Source organism: Pipra filicauda, unplaced genomic scaffold (genome assembly GCF_003945595.2).
Source record: "Pipra filicauda isolate LSUMZ 115617 unplaced genomic scaffold, ASM394559v2 scaffold155_size1731166_pilon, whole genome shotgun sequence".
Taxonomy (NCBI): Eukaryota; Metazoa; Chordata; class Aves; order Passeriformes; family Pipridae; genus Pipra; species Pipra filicauda.
The window spans coordinates 952,664-973,491 of NW_024104051.1; the positions used below are offsets into that span (position 1 = coordinate 952,664).

At 39.6% G+C, this 20,828-nt stretch overlaps 1 protein-coding gene across 3 annotated transcripts in view; it reads left to right on the top strand.

The window, feature by feature from the left end:
• The window catches only part of SLC66A2 (solute carrier family 66 member 2), a 73,811-nt gene that overhangs the window by 24,191 nt on the left and 28,792 nt on the right, over nucleotides 1–20,828 (top strand). For 2 of the 3 annotated variants that reach the window (XM_027721502.2, XM_027721504.2), the window contains exon 4: nucleotides 1,804–1,857. The exons of the other annotated variant lie outside the window; for it this stretch is intronic. In XM_027721502.2, coding sequence (XP_027577303.1) covers nucleotides 1,804–1,857 — 54 coding nt within the window. The remainder of the gene's footprint in view (nucleotides 1–1,803; nucleotides 1,858–20,828) is intronic. 3 annotated transcript variants of the gene reach the window in all.

The window sequence follows — 20,828 nt, forward strand, 5'->3', positions numbered from 1 at the left end:
TTTTTTTGTAGACTCTATATAGAGACCTTAAAAAGATTATCCAAGTTTTCTTAATTTTTTTCCTTTTCTCAGTTATTTCTCAATTATGGGATTCCCCCTCTGCACTTTTAGTATTACAAAGTAAAAGTAAGTTGAAAATAATGGAGCCCATCTTGTGCTGCTGCTGCCTTCTCTGATTTTTTGTTTTGGATACATAAACTTTATCCTTCTAGTACAAGTACTGATCAAAAATAGAGTAAGTCCTGTTTATATATCCAGCTATTTTATTATTTTTTTAAAACTTGGACTATGTAACCTGTTTTTAACAGTTCGGATTGGGAAAAAACCAACACCCCAAACAAGCAAAATATGAAAACAACAAATACCCCCAACTTGATTTTAAAACCTCGAGTGATAGGATTGTTCTCTCTCCTGCGTATGAATGCTTTGAAAGCTACAAGAAGGAGTCTTCAGATAAAATCAGCAGGCATGAACAATACCTCTCATCTTTTGTCCTGTATTTAACATTAGTTTAATTGCATTTTAACTGCTTTAATGGAGATCTTCTGGTACCATTGTTGTGGTAACAATAGCTTTCCTTATTTGTTCCCAACTTTTAAATTGGTGTCTGTGCATCTGTATGTATGCTGGGTTGTTTGTTCAGTGTAGAAAGATTCAGGGTTCAGTGGCAGGGTTTTTTTGTTGTTTTTATTCAAAGTGTTTTATTTCTGGGGCATGCTAAAGAGCTGAATATTGAAAAGCAAAATGTGCATGTGCTATGTTTTGACTTGAGAATCAAGAGGTGGCTGAGGCAAGGTGGTCATAGATACAGAGAGCTGCAAACATCTGGTCAGTTTTGAGAATGTTGGCAGGCCAGAGCTGTATTCATGGAGACAGACACTCTATGAAGAACCTTTTCTCTCTTTCCATGAATAATCCTTCCACATCTCTTCAACAAAGATTTCAGTCATACCCAAGACATTGTGTCAGATTTTGAATCCCCTGAGTGTATGAACTATACTGAAAACTAGTGGACAGCATTTGTTAAAAACAGACTCTCCTTACTGTACTGCAGCCCAGGCTCTGTAAGCAGAACATGGGCTCTTGCGTTTTTACATGAAGATGATTTCCTCTGATTGTTCTTCCAGTTTTGTCTTCCTTCCAACTGCTAGTTGTCCTAATCTGCTTTATAACTTGTATCTTATTATAGCACTCTGATCCCTCGAAGAGCTCTGTTTTTGGCACTGGAAAACACTCTTGTGTAATACACGGTTTTCAACTGGCAGAGGAGGAGGGTTAGAGTGAAAGTTTAGCATGCAGCACGGGAGCAGATGAGGTCTGTTCTATTCTTGATGATGGGCTTTGTGAAAGTATTTTAGAATAGCATTTTCCACTGGAGACAGGGCAACTGTATTGTCTCAGCTGTTTATACATACATGCCTACACACTCAGTGTTGCTGAGATAACAGCTTGTTTTCTCTGATCATGAAAAATAAGAGTTTATATGGTCTAAAGTAAGCATCAAGCTATCTGTTACATTGTTTTTTAAGCCTTTATTTGCCCCTCCTAGGTACCTTGTTGTAGGTTTGTGCATTGAGACTCTTCTGGGACTTCCTACTGCTTGACCCTATCTTAACATCATGGGGTGGGAGCCTTCTAGAAAGCATGGGGACTAAAATTTCTAACATGGTTTGGTTTGGCTATTATTTTAATAAGTAAAGTGTACTAACTGACTAAACTGAAATAACCTCTGTTGCATTTAATTATAAAAGTCTGTTTGTCTTTCCTTTCTTTTTTTCCCCCCTCAATTATTTTTTTATGTAGCTGCAGATAGTAAGGATGAAGAAATCAAAGCACCTCCCAAGAGATCCTATCTGGGTATGTACTGTACAAACCCATTCTGCATGAAGTTGTCCTCTTAACTACATAGTTCATGATTTGCTACTTTTTGTGACCAGTTTTGGAAATGATTGCATGATCATTTCTTTGGAGAACGTTTGCATTACCTTTTCTTGACATACTAAAACCTGGTGTCTGATTTTTTTTTTTTAATTTTCCCTTGCCCACTTTTAATATTCATAGAGGAAAAGATGCTTTCAGCTGTATTTCAGAAACCAAGTCTTTGAAGACAGTTGAATTGATCACATTGTGTGTCTCAGTGGTATCTTCCTTATTCCTTCCCAAGCTGGACAAACAAAACATTACATGATGCAGAGATCCACCTCTTCAGACTCAGTCATCTTCCTTCAGTTCTAACTCTGGAGGAAATTATGAAAAATACAGAAATATCTTTCACCATTGTTCAGAATGCGAGACAAGAAATTTCACACAACACTTATGTTCGAGCAAAATGCCTGAATCCTTGTGAAATTTGCCTGTTCCTCTCTTTCATTAGAGCAGACTCAAAATTGTTATTTGAGAACTAGTAACACTTAAGATGAGAGCTTTGATTTCAGAGTTGGAATCTATGTTGTTTGATTTCCCTAAGGAAGAGGAAATATTAGGTGCAAACCAGCTTTGCAGTATTTTTCAACTCTTAGTAGTTTTAGTCAAGTCATGGTAATTTTGTTCTAAATAAGTTGGGGTGTTGCATCGAAGAAGTTATACTGACTAGAGACACAGAAGTTCCCCAAAGTTGATTTTAATTCAATTGATTCAGAATCTCACATTGGTACCAGTTGTGCTCTGTTGGAATTCTTGAATTAGTAAGTAGTCAACTGAAAATGCACAGGGCAAAGAAGAACATTACTGCTGCAAAAGGAGAAGCTCTACTTCTATATTTCTCAACATACAGTTAATTAAACTGGAGTTAGCTCTGAGAAACACTACTGAGGAGTGATATTAACCTGAAAGCTTTTTCGAAGCCATGAGACCATACCTGTTAAGGTTCCATAGACTCTCTTTTAATGATTCATCTTTTGGATCCTCCCTTTGAGATTTAGGGGCAAAATGCATGCTTTGGGAAATTTATCTTTTTTTTTGGTCTGATACCAGTATTTTGCAAAGCACCTTTTCCTTTTATGTTTTCGAAACATTTTTTTCTGGATTTGGTATCAAGCTATTTGGTTTTTCTGTTTGTCTTTAATTCTAGTTTGTAGTCATTCTCACTGGCTTGCAACACTAACCAATGGAATGTAATGTTTAAGCAGTCCTGTTTAAGCAGTCTTGTCTTCCTTGTGCCTGCATTCCTTTTGTCTTTTACTAGTATTCAGCAGTGCTTTATTTACAGTGTCAGAGCTAGAAACAGCTGTCTGCTTCAAGTAGTTAAAATTAAACAGAAATAAGTAACTTAATATGACCTTCTATTTGTTTAAGATTATTTTTTCTTGTCTTTTGGATTAAAAATTTGGTGGTTGGATAGCTTAAAAAGATGAGGGTTGTAGAGTAAAGCAGCATACCTCTTAATCCATCTGATTTAAGTCTGAAACATTTGGTTAATAGGTGTTACTTGAAGTTCATTTTGAAATTGCTTAGCAAAATGGGATGAATGGAATTATCGCTAAGGAACAAAACAGTCTTATGCTACTGCTCTCAGAAGTTTAAAGAGTGGGGTGGGCAAGTCTGAAATGTGATAATTCTTACTGGTGTAAATAAATTAGAAATGTTTTGAGGTGTTTGTGTATAATATACATACAAAAGTATGTGCTGGTGGTTTAAAAAGTGGGATGCATGATGCTTTATGTCAGACTTCAATTTACAGAGGGCTTAACTGAGCTATGTCCTGCAGTGCTGTGTTTTGCTACAGCTCTAGGGAAGCTCACTTAGAGATTAGGTAAGGGGAATATTTGCCATACTTTCATATGCTAGTGCATTCTCACTGTGTCCTTTAGTCAGTTTTAATTCAAACTTTTGTTCTAGAAAAACAGATTATTTTTTTTAAATTTCCCTTGTTTATTTCAGTGGTGTAAAAAATGTTATTCAGTATATTTTTAGGCTTCAGAAATTATTATATTACTTTCTTTTTCTGGTTATGTAGTAAACGCTCTGTATACTGTGTTTCTAGTTGAAGATTATCTATGAACACTATTTTCGTTACAGAGCTGTTGAATGATTAATCTGAAAATGTACTGGTCTACCAGAGAATTTCAGGTGAACTTGTTAGATAAGTGCCGAGGTGTTTGTTTGATGCCTCCCTTTGGATAGCAACTGAACTCCTGCTGTGCTCCCTGAGACTGCTTTTAGGTTAGTTTTATTGTCAGTAATCCAACAAACCACTTAATGCCACTGTTTTTCCACATGCTATCTGAAAAAGCCTTTATCTCTGGCACATGACTCTGAAAAGTGACTTTCTAGCAGTCTGTACTGAGGAGAGTTAAGGATGTGGGAGAGGGTTGATGCAGTTTGAGTGACCTAAGTAAATTAAATAAAGCTTACAGGATGGCCCCAGAGTGTAGGGTTTCCTGATTTCATACAGAAATAAAATTCTTCCCCCTTTTTTCCTGGACAAAGGACAGATTAAGAAGAAACTTGTAGCTCTAGTTCTGAAGGAATAATGCTTTATTCCCTATATTTTCTGATGCAGGTATCTAGTTCTACCTAGTGCCTGTTAGCAAAGCAACTGCTGAGGCTGAGCAAAGCTGCAGTTGAGTGGTTTGATTTTTTTTGTTTTATTTACTTGATGAGGTGTCTTAAAACAAATGTGAATAATTGAGCCCTGTGAGTATTGGAGATAGTTGGGGTAACAGAAACACTAAATAAGTAACAAAACACTAAACATTGCTCTAAACAGGCTGTGCCTTAGAAGTTGATGTGAGTGGTCTCATTGGTGTGACAGAGGAGACACAAAGTGGATGTGAGTTGTTTGATTTTTTTTTTTTTCCCCAGGTAGGTGGTTAAACGTTTTGGAAGACACTTCTAAAGGGTTCTCCTTCTTTCTCTGAAGGTGGTTTTAAAACTTTACGTATTACTGAACCCTGAACCTGGCTTTTAACCCAAACAAAAACTCATCAAGTAACATTAAATTTTAAAACAGTAGTAATAAAATGACAAAAACTTAGATTCACCAAATATCTGTTGCAAAATATTTTCTACTACTTTTTTTAGAGCTGGAAAAATGTAAAGTGCCTGTGTAGTTGACTTCACAGACTTAGTATCTACATAATAATGAGGAGTAATGTGAATTTAGCAGATGCCTGCATCTGCTACTTAGTTTCCACTGGCAGTGTGACAGCCTGGTGAATAACTCATGCTTTCACCTCTCCTTTTGTCCACACTCTTTAGTTAACTCAGGGCATCAGTTAGCATGTGATAAAATAAGTGTTGACATATTCTAGAACAGCACTAATATAGTACATGTGCCATGAAAGATGTAAACTTTATTTAATCAGCTCTCTGGGTTCTTCTGTTCAGAGTGTTTGGTCTGCTTGGGTTCAGCAGGGGCACTGGGCTTGGAGGCTGTGATATTCCATGGGTGCTCTGTAAGTAACATGCACGATGTGCTTCTCTGTCCAGGCCCCAACAACCTGAGCAGAGACACAGTTTTCCTCTGGTGGTTGTGGGCAGCACTTTGGTTTCATTTGAAAGTATGTGACTTTGATACCATGCTGCCCAGTAGTTGAATTCCCTGTACAGTGGACATTTAAATACATAACAAAAAGCATAGTTGTTGCTGGGCTGCAGCTGTCACACCTCTGTCACAATTGAACATGGAAGTGATCATGGAAGGGTTTAGATCCCTTCTACCCAGGATTATATGTTTATCTAATTAAATCCTGTATTCCAGCGAGACACTTTCCTTTCAGAAAAGACAGCTGTAAAGGGAGAAATCCAAAGAATGTTTGATGATTGCTGAGGCCTCTGAGCAGCTATGACCCCTCCCTCTGGCATTTTGAAGTTTCCTTAAGGTGAGACCCAGAAACACACACCCCTCAGCGAGGCGGTGGCATAAGACCAGTCTGTTTCCTGCATGTTTGTTACCCAGTGGAACAAAGAGCTCTGTGTAAAAGCACATTCCTGACCATGGTGGTCAAGGAATGGATTTGCTTTTATTCTCCCATTTCCATGTGCTGGAGGCAACTGGACCACATGGCTATGGAGGGAGGAGCAGGAGGGGAGAGGGAGGCTTGCAGTAAATATGTCCACAGACTTAGAGATACTGTGGTAAGGGATCCAGGTGGGCAGGTCACTCTGGGAATGCATGGCATCTAGGAGATTTATACCTGAGAGGTAAGTGGTGACTTGCATGAGAATAAAAGTGGCCACTTAAAGAAAGGCTAAAGGTGTTTTCTGTTCGTGGGAGACACGGATGACCTTGGCAATAGAAGTAGAAGAGACTGACATTACCTGCATGAGTGATACATAAAGTATGAGGCAATAGCTTCCAAGTCTTAAACTGATTTCAGATATATTGTTCATTTATGAACTGCAGACATAACATCAGTAGTTGTAGTAAAGCCACAAAGAATCATGCTTCTGTCCCTGTGTTATGGGCTTACCCCAGTAGGCAGCTCAGCACAACACAGCTGCTCACTCACTCCCTTGCAGTGGGTTGGAGGGGAGAATCAGAAGGGTAAAAGTCAGAAAACTCCTGGGTTGAGATAAAGACACTTTCATAGGTAAACCAGAAGCTGTGCATGTAGGCAAATCAAAATAAGGATTTAATTCACTAATTCCCATCGACAGGCAAATATTCAGACATTTCCGGGAAAGTAGGGCTTCATCGTGGCTAGACGAACTCTGTAATTCCAGGTATCCCCACTTCTTCCTCTTGAACCTGCTGCTTACACTTTCTGTGATCACTTGATGAATGTGTGAGCCAGCACAGACAGGATCTACTGTGTTTTGATCTACTCCAGAGCAGGGCAGGCATGTTTGATAGGGTGCCTAATACCACAGGCCTATGCTATCTAAACACAGATGTTTGAGTTTCCTCTTGGAGAAAGGTAAGGTGATGAAATGTGGTTTATATCCAAAAATAAGGCAGTATTTTTTCAGAGTCCAAGAAATGCCAAGGGCTTATGTCTTAATTCTGCTTGCTGGTTTATTAGTATGTGAAATCTGTGGAGTGCCTGTTATGTCATGTTAGTGTACGGGTCCTTTTTTTCAAGTTGCAGTCTTATGTTCTCAGTCAATATGCTTCCTGCTGAAATCTTACTGGGTCTGACTCATCTGAAAGTGGAGTGACCTGGATCTGCCAGGTAAATAGCTTTTTTGACTGTTGACCTGCCATTTTCTTTGTGTAGGTAGTGTAACTCAGAGAGGAGAGGGGGGTCTTGTTTGGGTGGTAACACTTAATCGTTTTTCCAGGATTTTAGTTAGCACAGTGATGGTGGAACAGGCTCCTGCTGATTTCAGGCTTTGGATTGAAACTTAATACCTTCATTTAGGTTGAAACTTGAATTGGTAGGCAGAGACAGACAACTTGGGGACAAAGTGTGCATTGTGCAGGTCTGAAATAGAAGCAGTGAGCTTCAAGCTCTATTCAGTTGGGAAGCTATGTTTTCCCCAAGTTTAGCCTGTTTACTAGACCAGTTAAGTGAGAAGAATCGTCAGGTCATTGTTCCCTGTGGGACTGAGAATGGAATAAACACCTACCGTGGAATGTGGATGGGTGAGTTGCATTTCAGGTTATATTTTTAGCATGCAGTGAAGCCATCAGTTCTATCTATAATTTTTATTTTAATTTTTATTTTAATTTTATTATTATTATTATTATTTCTATTTATAATTCTATCTGTCTATAATTTTTAATAACCATTGAATGAATTTTAGTTTCCAGACTTCTTGTTTGGCAACTTGACAAAAAAAGTTCTTTGAGACTTTACTCAGAGATGGCATCTTTGACAACAAAACCCTTATCTGGCCATAATGTTTCTTTCTTTGAGTTTGTATGTGGGAGTTGGTGACTGCTGATTGTTTCATACACATATGTTTTTCACCAGCCCGGTTGATACACTAAATGAAATATTTTACATTCAGTGAGAAGTACAGATAGCATCTTTGTGCTTTGAGGGCTGTATTGTAGAAAGTATTCTTTCAAAAGACTTGAGAAATTGGAGCTGCTACCCACAACTTCTTTTGGTTCTTAAACTGAAAACTCCAAAGCCTTAAGGTGTTATTCTGATCTCATGTAATGTGGACAATAACATTTTGCTTATATTTTATTGTAGTGCACACAGTAACTTGTAGTCAAACTGGTTCTTCATGATAGTTTAAAAATTTACTGATTCTTAATCTGAAAGGTTCAAAGTACCACTTTGTAAAGTGAAATGTCCTCTGTTTTTAAATTTTTAACAGGTTACTTTTGAACTGACAGGACTAGATGTCCTGCAGAAGGCTCTTCCAATCCAAAGTACTGTGAGATTTTAAATAAAATATTTGTAGTTTCCTTTGACAGCCATATGAGCATTATAATGTTTTGTATCACATGTTAATTCATTTGGCTCTGGTCATTGGTGGTAAAAAATGTACATCTTCTCTATCCCTAAAACAGGGAGTTGAGAAGATGATGTTACATGTGTTTACTCGTGATCAGAGTAGAGAACCTGGAGGATGGTGTTCTGTTTTTGCTGCTGCCACGTTTTGAAAGTATTATTTAAGTTTTGAGCTGACAGGCAGTAGGGAAAACAACCAACCACAGACTCGTAAAATCTCTTCAGAGTCAGAATGGTTTCAGTAAGATGTTTTTTTGTGGTAGAGCAGTAGGTTCAGACTTGAGCCTTTTGACCCCTTCTCTTACACCAACCTTGCTACTGCTCTTGAATGGCTTCAATGTGAAATTGGAAGCAGGCTGTTCTTTTAGTTACTTCTGATGCAGTTTACAGTGCAGTTTAAGAAGGTCTGCCAGGTTCAATGTAACATGTGAAGGGCCTGTGTCTATTCCAAAAGCCTACCTGCTACAAAGAGAAAGGGAATGGACAGGCAGGGCACAGATTAGATGGAGTGAGGGAGGCTCGTGCAGTGGCGGCACCTTTCCTTTGCTGTGCAGCATAAAGAGCACACTGCAGTGGCTGGGAGAGCTGGAAAGGAGGAGTACAGCTGTTGTTCTCCCAGCCTGTGTTTATTAAAAAAAAAAAAAAGGTGAGCAGGGGAAAGAAAAAAATCATTACCTGCTACCAGGAAATTTCAGTGTTGCCTTAAATTGAAGGAAATCTGTCCTTTAACATGGGGAGAAAAGGGAGAGGTGGTAAAGGTTGCTCTCCATCTGGGAGTGAGCAGTAATACGTAGAGGTATCACAGGAGGTTCAGCGCTGTGTTTCTGGAGTGTGGTGCCTGGGACTTTCACTCTGTCTGCTGGTGCCCCTGCCTGGCCCTCCAGCAGTCCTTGTGAGGCCTGTCATCCAGCTGTAGTGTGGTGGGAAGGAGACTGAAACAAGGTTGGAAGAGCTGTGTGGCAGCAGAAATACTACTTCTGGCACAAGCAGCACTTCCTGTTGGTGGTGTGGCGGGGAGAGTTTATGTGTTTATTTATTCTATTTACTGTGGATAAAATGTGAGTTTTGCTTGCGTTGCATGCAATTTAGGTGGAAGAAGGAGAGCTTCTAGCAACATCTAGCCACATGAGGGTGCTCTGGGGTTTCCAAAACTTGCCTGCTGAGCCACTCAGCTGGAGAGAGGAGTCTGATGTTGCTTTCAGGGCTGTGGTCGTAACTGTAGAAATAGTTTATAAACAGAGATTTTGCAAAAATCTTTTCCTTCATGGTGGGACCCAGAATATTTATGTGCCTTAATGACAACAGCAATGCTACATCTAAATGTTCAAATAAATTGCTTTATCTGCTTGTTCTGCAGATCAGGGAACATGTATACACATACAGCAAAGATGCTGCTTCAGTTTGACAGATGTGAGAAGTTTTTGCAGTTACCTACTTGTTGAGCTTGTCACATGCCATTGTCACGTCTAGATCCGAATGGTGAGATTTATTCTTTAAGCAAGATCATGGAGTAATGCTTCTTGAGCTCTGTCAGGCTTAGTGCTGTGATCACTTCCCTGGGGAGCCTGTTCCAGTACCCAACTACCCTCTGGGTGAAAAACCTTTTCCTAATATCCAACCTAAACTTCCCCTTTGGTCCTGTCACTGGACAGCAGAGAGAAGAGATCAGTGCCTACCCCTTCACTTCCCCTTGTGAGGAAGTTGTTTATTGCACACTCTCCCTGATTTGGTATTCATGAACTCATCATCGTCCAGGTTGTTAATAAAATATATTGAAGAGTGTAGGCCTTAGTATTGATCACTGTGGGCTGCTTTGTAACTGGTCATAAATTATATGTTTTTCCTTTGAGAGAGAAAATTCTTCGAGCCTGATGATCCAGCCAATTTTCTACCTTTCTTATTGTCCACTTACCAATCAATATTTTGTTAATAAAGATACTGTAGAAGACTGTTAGCAGCCTTGTTAAAGGCACTGTAAACAACACCCACTGCTCTCCTCTTGCTCTTAAAGCCAGTCATCTCAGAAGTCAGTCAGGTTGGTCAGATGCAGTTTGCCCTTGGTAAAGCCCCACAGGCTGCCCTAGTCACCTTCTTGTGCTTCATGTGCTTTGAAATGACTTCCATGAGGACTTCTTCCATAACCGTGCCAGGGATGAGGTTATCCTGACTGGCCTTTGGTTCCTTGGATCTCCTCCTTGAAGATAGGTGTGACTTTTTTTAAACTTTTTTCCCAGTCATAGAAAAATCTCTCCCAATACCATGACCTATCAGAGACGGTAGACTAGCCTTGCAAAGACACCAGCCTGCACCCTCAACACCCTCACATGCATCCCATCTGTGCCAGATGGCTTGCATAAATTTAGGTACTCCCAAATTCCTGCTTTCCTCTTCTGTGGGTACTGCTTTACTCCCTCAGCTTTGTTAGCAGGGCTGAGGAGCTGTAGGGGGCAGACCTCCCTCACCAGTGAAAGCACATTAAAGCATTATTAATGCAAGAAGGGAAGAGGCAAGTTTAGAGCCATGGTGACAGTTAGTTATCTGGCTTTCACTGTGATAGCCTGCTTTGCTGCTTGTCTGATCTCTTCCAGTTTCTGTAAGCAAAAAAGTGAGAAGAGAAACAATGATTTTCTAGATGATTACCAAGTTGCCAGTTCAGTGCAAAAGATATAAGCAAAGAAATATTTAAAGGGTAACTCAACTTCCCACAGAGTTCAGAATAAACTTTCAAGTTGAGGGGGTTTTAGTTGTTAGTACAGATGCCTAGATAGGTCACTTTTTTATTTTCCTAAGTGGTTTGTAAGTCTACATGATGTGGTGTGTGATTAAAGAAGCACTGTTGCCCAGTGCTGGCTGCCCAGACATAATGGATTGTCTAGACAGCTTGCTAGGAAAAAAAAATTCTGGTTGCAGCACGTTTTTGAGATCTTGTTATAGATTCTGGTACATCTACATTTTGTAGATTTCATGTATTTTTAAAGAACCTTATCTTTGCATTTATGTAAGTGGTATAGAATCAACAGTTCAACACATGAACTCATCATCAGAGTCAAGATCTGTTAACGTCAAACTTATGTGCTGTACAGGAGATGGCGGCATAGCTTGCATTCAGTTTCTGCTGCTGACCCTCAAACATGGACTCCATATGAAAGGCAGACATGTCACCCTGAAAAGCTGCTCAGTTGTTACATGTGGCCTTGAGGGCATCATTTGCTCAGGACTTTTGCCTTGCCATCTTCATTGCTGTATCAAGGGAAAACAAAATAAAGCTTTTCTATTTAGACACAAATGTCACGCTTTAATCTGTAATGTAGTATACTGACCATCCTGGAACAAAAACAATTGGGAATAGCTTTGTTTTACTGAAAGATTTCCATTTCCCCCCCCTTCCATGTTCCCACTTTGCAAGCAGTGATGCACCAAAGATTATTTATTGGAAATGGGTTTTCAAACTCTAGGAGGATATTTCAAGTGAGAAAGAAGAGAGATCTTAGCCAGTCTCCCTTGGCTCTTTGCTTTTGAGAGATGACATAGGAAATTCCAGTTTGTGTCCCAACTCTGAAGCAGTAAAATTAAGCAGTGGAAACTAGGTGCTCTATATCTGTATCCCATGGGAATGCTAAGCAAGGATGAATTAAGGCAGAGGGTTTAGATGCTCCTGCTGTCCTATATGTTCTTGATCTCCTGTTACCACCGTAAAAAGGATGCCTGCAATCAGCTGTGTTTAGCCCTCACCGCCCATTTAGTTTGTGTCTGCCTCTGCCCCTGAATGACTTTAACCCTGTAAAGGCTGGAGCTGAACAGTCCAGTCTAAGTCAGTGTCATGGCACTCACCTGGGGTATGACAGACTGAAGTGGAGGCTCCTGCTTGCACAAATAACCCAGAGTGTATCAGTGTGAGCAAAGTGGCTCTGACGGTTCCACGTCAGAGGAAAGAGAGCCCTCAGTGGGAGCCTGAAGCCGGCATCCTGGCCCTTAGGCTGTTTAGGTACTGCTGGTCCCCTGTCTTTTAATGTGTGTATCTGACAGTGTGATTTGCTCCTGACTTGGGATGGAGAAACATCTGGAATCTCAATGTTTCCTGTAAAAGAAGGCGGCATCCTGTCTGGTTCTACCCTTGACTCCCCCAGTGGCCTGCAGAAGCTGAAGGCAAGTCAGTGTTTCTGCATGAATTGCAAAGGGCCTGAATCCCTAGCTCAGGCTGGTGGGTTGGACTCCAGTATGTCAGGTCTGGTGAGATAAATACTGCGTTCTGTGGTGCTGAGATCAGCACCGCGTCAGGGAAAACTGCCTGCTGCCATATTAAGTTTTTCTTACTGATTTTCTTTGGCAATAGTAAGTTCACAGTCACATTTATCGATGTTTATTTTTTTGTATCATTTTTTATGAACCTGCAGGCCCAAGGCATGCTGAAGAACAGAAACCAAACCAAACGCCCTTCTGGTATGGATACCAAGTTGTCACTTCTGATGTTTGGCCAGTTAACAGGTGCCCAAAGAGGTGACTTATGAATGCTAAAAAGAAGAAATTTGTGTATGAATTATCTGTTGGTTCTGTTCCTGTGAGATGGGATTGCTGTGGAAAATGGCACAGACCTTGGCATTAAGTGTGAAGGCTATTTGAGGGGAATGCTGCAGTAGCGCAGACTTGGCCTACTTATAGAAGTTAATAACACCACTATTGACTCTGCTCTAGCTCATCTTCACTGAGATGTGGCAGTCAACTTTCAAAGCCAGGTAGTACATCATCTTCTCCCCTGCCCTCCCGCTTGATACTCCTTACTCTTGTGTGCACTCAGAAGGGTTTATTGTGTTAGATTTTGGGACAAATTATGTAGCCACTTACTGGTGTGACAGCGCAGAGTGTCCGTAAGCAGTGCTGGTTTACAGCTACATTCCAGATCGCAACCTGGACTGCTGGAGGGTCGTACAGGACATTGTGTCAAGGAAGAGAGAAAATTCAGGTGGAAGAATTTTTTTCTAAGTCATATCAGTTTCTGAGTTCACTTCAGAGACTTGTCCCACAAACACTTCTTCCTGCTTTAAGGCCCAAATCCTCTCCCTTTGATTTCCACAGACTCTACGTCATTGAAGCTGTGACGAGGAAGTCTTATATTTGGTGTTGGAGCTGTCTTTGCAAATAATGATTTAAATTACCAAGCAAGAAATATGAGAATAAAATAAATTATTTTGAGTCTTGACTAAAGAAAACATGGTTCATGTGGTGAATATGTATAAATGTAATACCTCTGTATTTTAGTAATGATCCATTCAAATTACATTTTTTATCATGTTAAAAATGCATTAAATGGTCACATATTGCATTACTTTTACTTGTAACTTATAACAAGCCATTTGGGTTGAAAATTGATTGAAAACAAATATGAAATAACTTAAATTTAAAAAATGTAAATGAACCCCAGTGTTTGTTCTGAAGGTTTATTTTGTGGAAATGCTTTAAAAAAAAACCCAAACAAATGAAATGGATATTATTTTTAGATAGGTTTTTAGTAGAATTAATTTACACTTTTTTCTTCATCCTTTTTTTACTCTCATTTACTATTCAAAAACATGGAACAAAGCAGGTGTTATTCAGCTCCCATCAGTTTCTTGTTGTTAGAATAAATGGAATATTTTTTAAGGCTAAACTGAAAAAGTAAAAAATTGTTCTTGCAGAAGCAGACAAAGCTTACTAAGCTCTGGTTCCAGTGCACCAGCCATTAATTCTTTAGATGTAGCATTTGACTTGTTAAAACTGTGCAGTAATGAGTTAAATGATAATAATAGGTTGGCAAACATAGGCCTCATTAGAAGTGTGCGTAATCACATTTCAAAATTTTATTTTGTTTTATGCTTCAGAGCAAATGTTTTTATCTTCAGAATGTTACTTTGTCTTGTAACTAAGAGCATGGTGTGCAGTCTCTGTAGGAGGAGGTAGCATAATACTGAGTGAGGCTGAGGAAGAAAGGATATAACTTAGCTCCTCGTGAGAAGCTGCTTCCTGTATCCTCTTGAATCAACAGCAGAAAAGGTGCTATTTTTTGGTGAAATTTATGGTGAGAGTCAGGGTGTACGCAGTCTCCCTCCAAACACTTAGATTACTAGTAATCAGCATGTTTCCCTCTTTGTGGGGGGAACAGCTATACCACCATTATTTCTGAAGTTATGAAAGTCTCCTTTCAGATGCATTTAATATGTGCCCTACTTTCTGTTTGCTCTGCTCCATGATCAGTATGCATTACATCTACTGCATTAGAATCCTATGTCCCCTCCCATGGGTAGGGGAAAAAAATCCAAATCCCAGAATTCCTTTCTGACAGATTTATTTTTACTTGCATTGTACGTTTAAAAAAAAATGGTCTTGTTCATCATGTCCGATTCCAGCGAGACATAGAAACCAGTGAAAGGAAGACAGATCCTGAGTTTTCAGATAAATGTTTTTTTATTTTTAATAGCTGCTTAAAGCTGTCTTTTTTACTATAACCCATTGCACCTAAAAAGTCCGAAGAGAATTTGGGAGATGCAACATTTTAAATATTCAGAACATCTCTGTTCTTCGCTTAAGGTATACGAGTGTCAGAATTTTTTCCCATCAAAATAAGGACCAGTGCTGCTGTTTCTAAAATACATAGACTGCTTTGGTTTTACACACACTTCAGTAGCCTTTACAAGCTTGCTGCGTTTTTTGTGTGTGCCTCTGTGTGTAGTTAATCTTTGAAACTTGACGTTTATATTCATGATAATAAAAATTATGCCATCCCCTCCTTACTTAAAGTGACTTTTTAGTAGGTTGCTTTTTCAATGTCACAAACTGCAGTTGTTGCTAGGTAAAAATTTTTTCCCCTCTTTGTCTCCAGTTTGTATAGCCTTGGAAAAAAAGCTACTGGTCTTGAAATTCTCTGCTTCCCATCACCCTCATTTTTTTGGCCATGTATACAAACCACGAAAAACTTGCAATGACTCCTTGCTTATGTTGAGGTTTTCCACTGCTGCTCTTTCTTGTCTTTGCATGTGAAAATCAGGAGCAGTTATTTTAAGAAAATGTCTTTTGCCTTAGAATTTTTACTGTGTCTTCAGAGACACTCTTTACTCCCTAATGCCTTTCTTCACCCCCTGTTGAGAGTAGGTTGTAGTAGAACAAGTAACTGCACTTAGGGAATAGAGCAAACTTAATATTGAAATGGCTTAAAATAGTCTTATCCACAAGTTCCTCATAAATTTCTGTGTACAGTAGATGTCAAAGAACTGCTCACTCTTTGAAGAGATTCACTGTTTCTTCACAGCAGAACTCAGAAATTTAATGAGAGATTTGTGGATAGGACTGTTGTTTGACAGCTCATTGTTTATGGTTCACTACATTGTCATCATTCTCTGCATCCCCTGCACTCCTGAGTACACAGTGCATAAGGGACGCAGCATGGAGGGCAAATCCCTGTACCACTTGGCCAGGGATAAAAGGATGATGCCCTGTGGTGGCAAAGTCATCTCACTGATCAACACTGCCAGTTCACTGTCTTCTGCCTGTTTTGGTGTGAAGATTTTTTATTGTCCTTTTTAAAAGTAAAATTATTTATAAAAGGGCATAACAGCCAAAGTCTTTTGCCTCCAGCAATGGCTGGGTGCCAGGATGCTTAGCAGCAATGCTGAAGCTATTCTTGATTCTCTTTTTTCTTTTTTCCCCCCACTCATTCTTGCCCCCTCAGTTGTACTGACAGAACAGTTTGTGGAATTATGTTTTGAACTAAATAAGTGAACAGATCTGGTTTAAAATACAGGCTTGTTCTTTTTTTTTTGTGTAAAATCTTAAAAGAGAAAAGCCCACTTTTTGTGGCTTCAGTGAGAAATGCTTCAAGGAGCTAAACATTTGTCCTGTTACAGCTTGAGGGGGATGAGAAGGACTTAAAATTCTGCTGCGAAATGTGCACAATTTGTGAATGCACACCTATGTCATCACCAAACTCTTCATGACAGAGCCACTTACTTAAATCTGCTACCATTGCCTTTCTAATCAGATCTTGAAGATTTGTTAACTATGGAGTATTAAACCACAGGCACAAGGTGTTCAGAAACTGTGGTATTCAGAAGTGGCATCTTGCATAACAACCACTGCTCTTGTCAAAGCAGGGATTTATCTGTGGTCAGACTAAATAGCTGGGAAGTTGAAAGGGAAATTCTGTTGCAGGGTAGCTCTGTCTCAGCTCTTCCAGTTACAAGTGCTGTAATCAATAAGGCAGTTTGCAAGCACTGAAGTGAAGCTCTACTGGTCTCCCTTCCTTTAAATTCTTTCTGCTAATGCAATGAAGTAATTTGGGTGGAAATTCCTACTGTTTGGGGTCAGTATACAGTAACTTAGATATGTGCAGACTTGCTGCTGTAAAATAGAGTGAGTTTTGGTTTAAAGGTCATGAGGGAAGACTGCAGGTATGTAGGTTCTGGAAAACGTACTACAAGAAGTCCTTTTTTATTCCCCTTTCCCTAGAAAGTCACACGGAGTTCAAAATTATTGCCAGCTTTATCTACCTACATTTTTTAAAAAAACACAGTAGGTGAATTTCCATAGTCAACCTTACAAATTTCGGTATACTTAAATTGTGTTTATGGTAGCAAATGAGAAGTTATAAGTTGAGATTTTTCTGCTACTGCTGGCCTGAAATTTGTGAATTGATTTTTGGTTGTCACTGGTGAATTGTCATGTCTTCACAAACACATGCACATAAATTATTGCAATTAATTTGTTTGGTCAAAATTGGTCAGAATTTTTGCTGACAGGAGATGCTTCCAGACCTGAATGGGCATTAGGCTCATGACCAGGTGCTCCCTCAGGACATGGAAAAACCTAGGTGGAAGGTCTTTAATTCAAATCAGAGATGTTAAAAATTTCAACTTATTTCCTAAATCCCATCTGTATGTTTGCCTCTCTCTTCATCCTCCCCCAGATTTCCCAAAGTCTTTCTTTTTATTCCAGCATAGAATAAAAATCCAGAAATACAAAATTTTTTTGTGAAACGGGATTCTTTTTCACCAGCCTACGCTATTATTATCAACTACAATAGATATTTGAAAGAAAGCCCTATGAAATGGAGTAGATTGTGCTGTCTTTTTGGGATATAAGCATCTTTGTAATGCAGTTCAGGTAATTGAAGAAAACACGTCTGACATTTTTGTGTGTGTAGCAGGGACTGGGCAGAGGAGAGAGGCGAGGGAAAAAAAGAGCCAAAAGCTTCCTACAATTTCCTACATGCTTGTAGTAATTTTGAGGTGTTAAACTATTGATACTAAAATGAGTTATTCTGAGGTTAACTGAGGCAGTTGCCAAGAGATGTTTAGCAGGTCACGTCACATTATTTTAGCAAAGGAGTCAGCTGCACAAGGCATTATTCCGTTTGGATGCTAAATTAGTAGGGCCAGTTTTGGGGCTAGAATTTGTCTTGGCTGGTGGTGGGTTACCTAGGAAACTAGGTTTAAACTTTCCCCCAAAAGTTCTAAATGAGGAGACGACTTTATATTTTTAGGAAGAGTGTTTAGCTTTGTGTAGTAGACATACTTACACATGCACAAAAGAGTGCCCGACTTCAGTATCTGAAAAAAAAAATAGCATAAATATCTTCTTTTTGTGGTGTCTTTACAATAGAGGAGATAGGGTCTCAGGCAAGTCAAGGTCAGACAAGGCTGAAAAAGAGAGGGATCATTTATCTTTAGGCACGTTACTGGCTACTCGGCATTCTCCCCAGAGTTCTGCAGTTCAAAAGGTGGAGAAGTATTACCTGACAGTTACTTCCAGAGTTGCTGTGTTGTACATGCAACCTCGCATTGTAATCCCTGGCATGGTGGTATCTGAGGCAACCTACATCTGGCCTCATGCACAGCTTGGCTTTGTAATTCTTAAATCTCTCTAAATACTCATCTCTTTAATTACAGTCTTTGAATGAGAGGGGGTATGATAAGTGCATATTGTTTCTAATATTATAGTAGTCTTGATATTTTCTGAGACTTAAACTGCAAAGAATCAGTTTCAGTACTATTCAAAAGAAATTAAACTGTTTTCATAGAGAGTTTATAACTCCCAGCTACTAGAATTTTAGAGCAAAGGCTGCCTGCTCTGCAGTGCTTAACTTACTCCATTTTAGTCTTTTTTAGAGACCTTTGTGTACTGCCTGGTAGCGCTGTGGGTGATAGCTGAGATAAACCATGCTGAGGATAGTGTAAAATATTGTTAAAATTACTGTAAAAATAGTAACCTGGTACTACACGTTCTTCTTGCTCTGACGTTCTCATTATCCCTGCTTATCTTGCTGTCAGAAAAAGAAGTCTCTTTCTATAGTTAGCATAGGAAGGCGTATCTGACCAAAAGAAGAGTGAGCTTAGCTCTTATCTACCGCCTCCACCATCAGCACAGTTGGGAGCAAAGGCCTTACTTCACAGCTGTACTTGCAGATGAAGGGTTGGGGGACTTACTGCTTTAGTTTATCTGGCAGTGGGATTTTTGATGCTCTTGGTATAGGAGGTGAGCAGAATCAGGAGTGTTGAAAACATTTGCTGCCCAGAATCATCAAAACTGTGCTTCCCATTTTGTGGCTTCCCATTTCACTGCCATGCTGCACCTTTAGAGGAGGATTTCCTCCTGAGGTTCATCATCTCTCTGAGTCACATGGTTTCTGAAGCTGTTTTTGCTGCTTTTACTCCACCTTTCAAGGCTTTCATGGCTTATTTTCCGTAGCACTAATTCCTTTGGGCCACAGTTATCTCATGCCGGTGGCTTTCCAAGCCCCATGATCTGCCTAGTTATTAGGCTGCTTTCCTTTGTCAGTCAGCTTGTTATGTCAGCTAATTGCTGCTTTTGCCAGCTGTTGAGACAGTCTCCTGGACACAGTGACTAAGAACGTCAATACGTTAGAAGAGAAAGAGGAGAGAGTTCTGTACTGAACAGGCAAAAGTAGCAGTAACACAGTAGGTAATTTCAGTAGTGATGCTGCTGGGGAAGCCAGTCTCCACAGAGGAAATACAGTCCTATAACTACCTTGATTTAGAAATATCTAGGCTTAAGTGCCTTGCCCTAGTAGCAATATTGGCATTTATGTATCTGTGGTGGTGGTTCTCTGTCATTTTTCTTCTCCTAATCTTACTAATTAAGCGTGGTCTACTAATACTCCAGGAGTACAGACCTGGTGTTTTCTCTCTCTGAACTTGGGAACGAGACAGAGTTTGGTTAGCATATGTTGCACAAGGTGGATTGGTAGGGGGTTGCAGGTGTACCTGCTGCAAGATTGCCTCGAAAGGATCTTCCATCTGGAGAACTCCAAGAAATGTCCTTGCTTTGGAAGAGACTAGACCAGTACTTTTCTGCAGGCTTTTTGTTGGAGGGACTGGGGTAGGAGTTTGCTTCTGGCTTCCCCAAAATTGGTTACTCACAGTGATGTGCAGAGATGGCTGTGCTGTGCTGTGCTGCTCCATGTGGATTTCCCAGCTTAGCTGTCATTCACCACCAGTTTCTGAGCCCAACAGCTGCAGCCTTCTTCACAGATACCATACTTGCTAAACCTTCCTCTGTATTAGAACAAAAACTCCTTTGTTCTTCCCTGGTTGCTTTTATAATTTTGCTTTATTTTCAGTGCTTATAAGATTAGCAGTTGTAATGTGAGGAAGAGGTATGTGTTTGTATGCAGGTATATTTAGGTGTATATATAGACAAACAAATTAAAATTTTGACAGGGCTGATAACAGTGCAGCACAAGTGATGTAAACAATTTTGCATCCTCTTGTAAGACAGTGGAAAATCTCAAAGATGAGTTAAAGGTCAACCTAATTTTGTGGCTTTATATAACTGCATTTTTCTCTAAATTTTTGTTTTTCCTCTTCACCATGAGACTCCTATAAACTGAAGCTCTGTACAAAGTAAATTACACTGCAGATAGCACAGCAAAAGCTGCACAGGATGTGCCCAGGGTATGAATATTTTCATTTAGCTTTTAATTCTTACTTCTCCTCTGTGTTGTTAGCAGCAGGGTTAAAACTTTCAGACTAAAGTGTAACTTTTAAATTGCTGTTCTTTAAGGGTCACAAAATGGTCGATATAGGTGTCACTGCTAATTATCTCTGGTGAAGACCACTGTACTAAGTGGTATTCAGAGGCTTCCCTTAAACCAAAGGCTGTAAAATCAGGGAAGTAGCACATTAATGGGAAAGGCAGGGTGTTATGAAATAGAATGTGGATTGTTTGACTTTTTCATATGTACCAGTGCATTAGTGTGGTATTTATAATTCCCTTTGGTGAGGAGGTAGAGTGGATCTCATAGCTTCCTAAGGGGAAAGGCAGAGCGGTTGCTAATGCTTGTAGGTATGTTGTGCTGGGAGACAGTATGAAAAATGAATGTAAAGCCCTGAATGGGGGAGGCAGTGCTGAAAACATGTCAGGCCACTTATGTGTAATTTTTTTTGAGAAGGAGGAAGAAGAGCGGGTAATAAACCTGATGGGAGGGAAAAA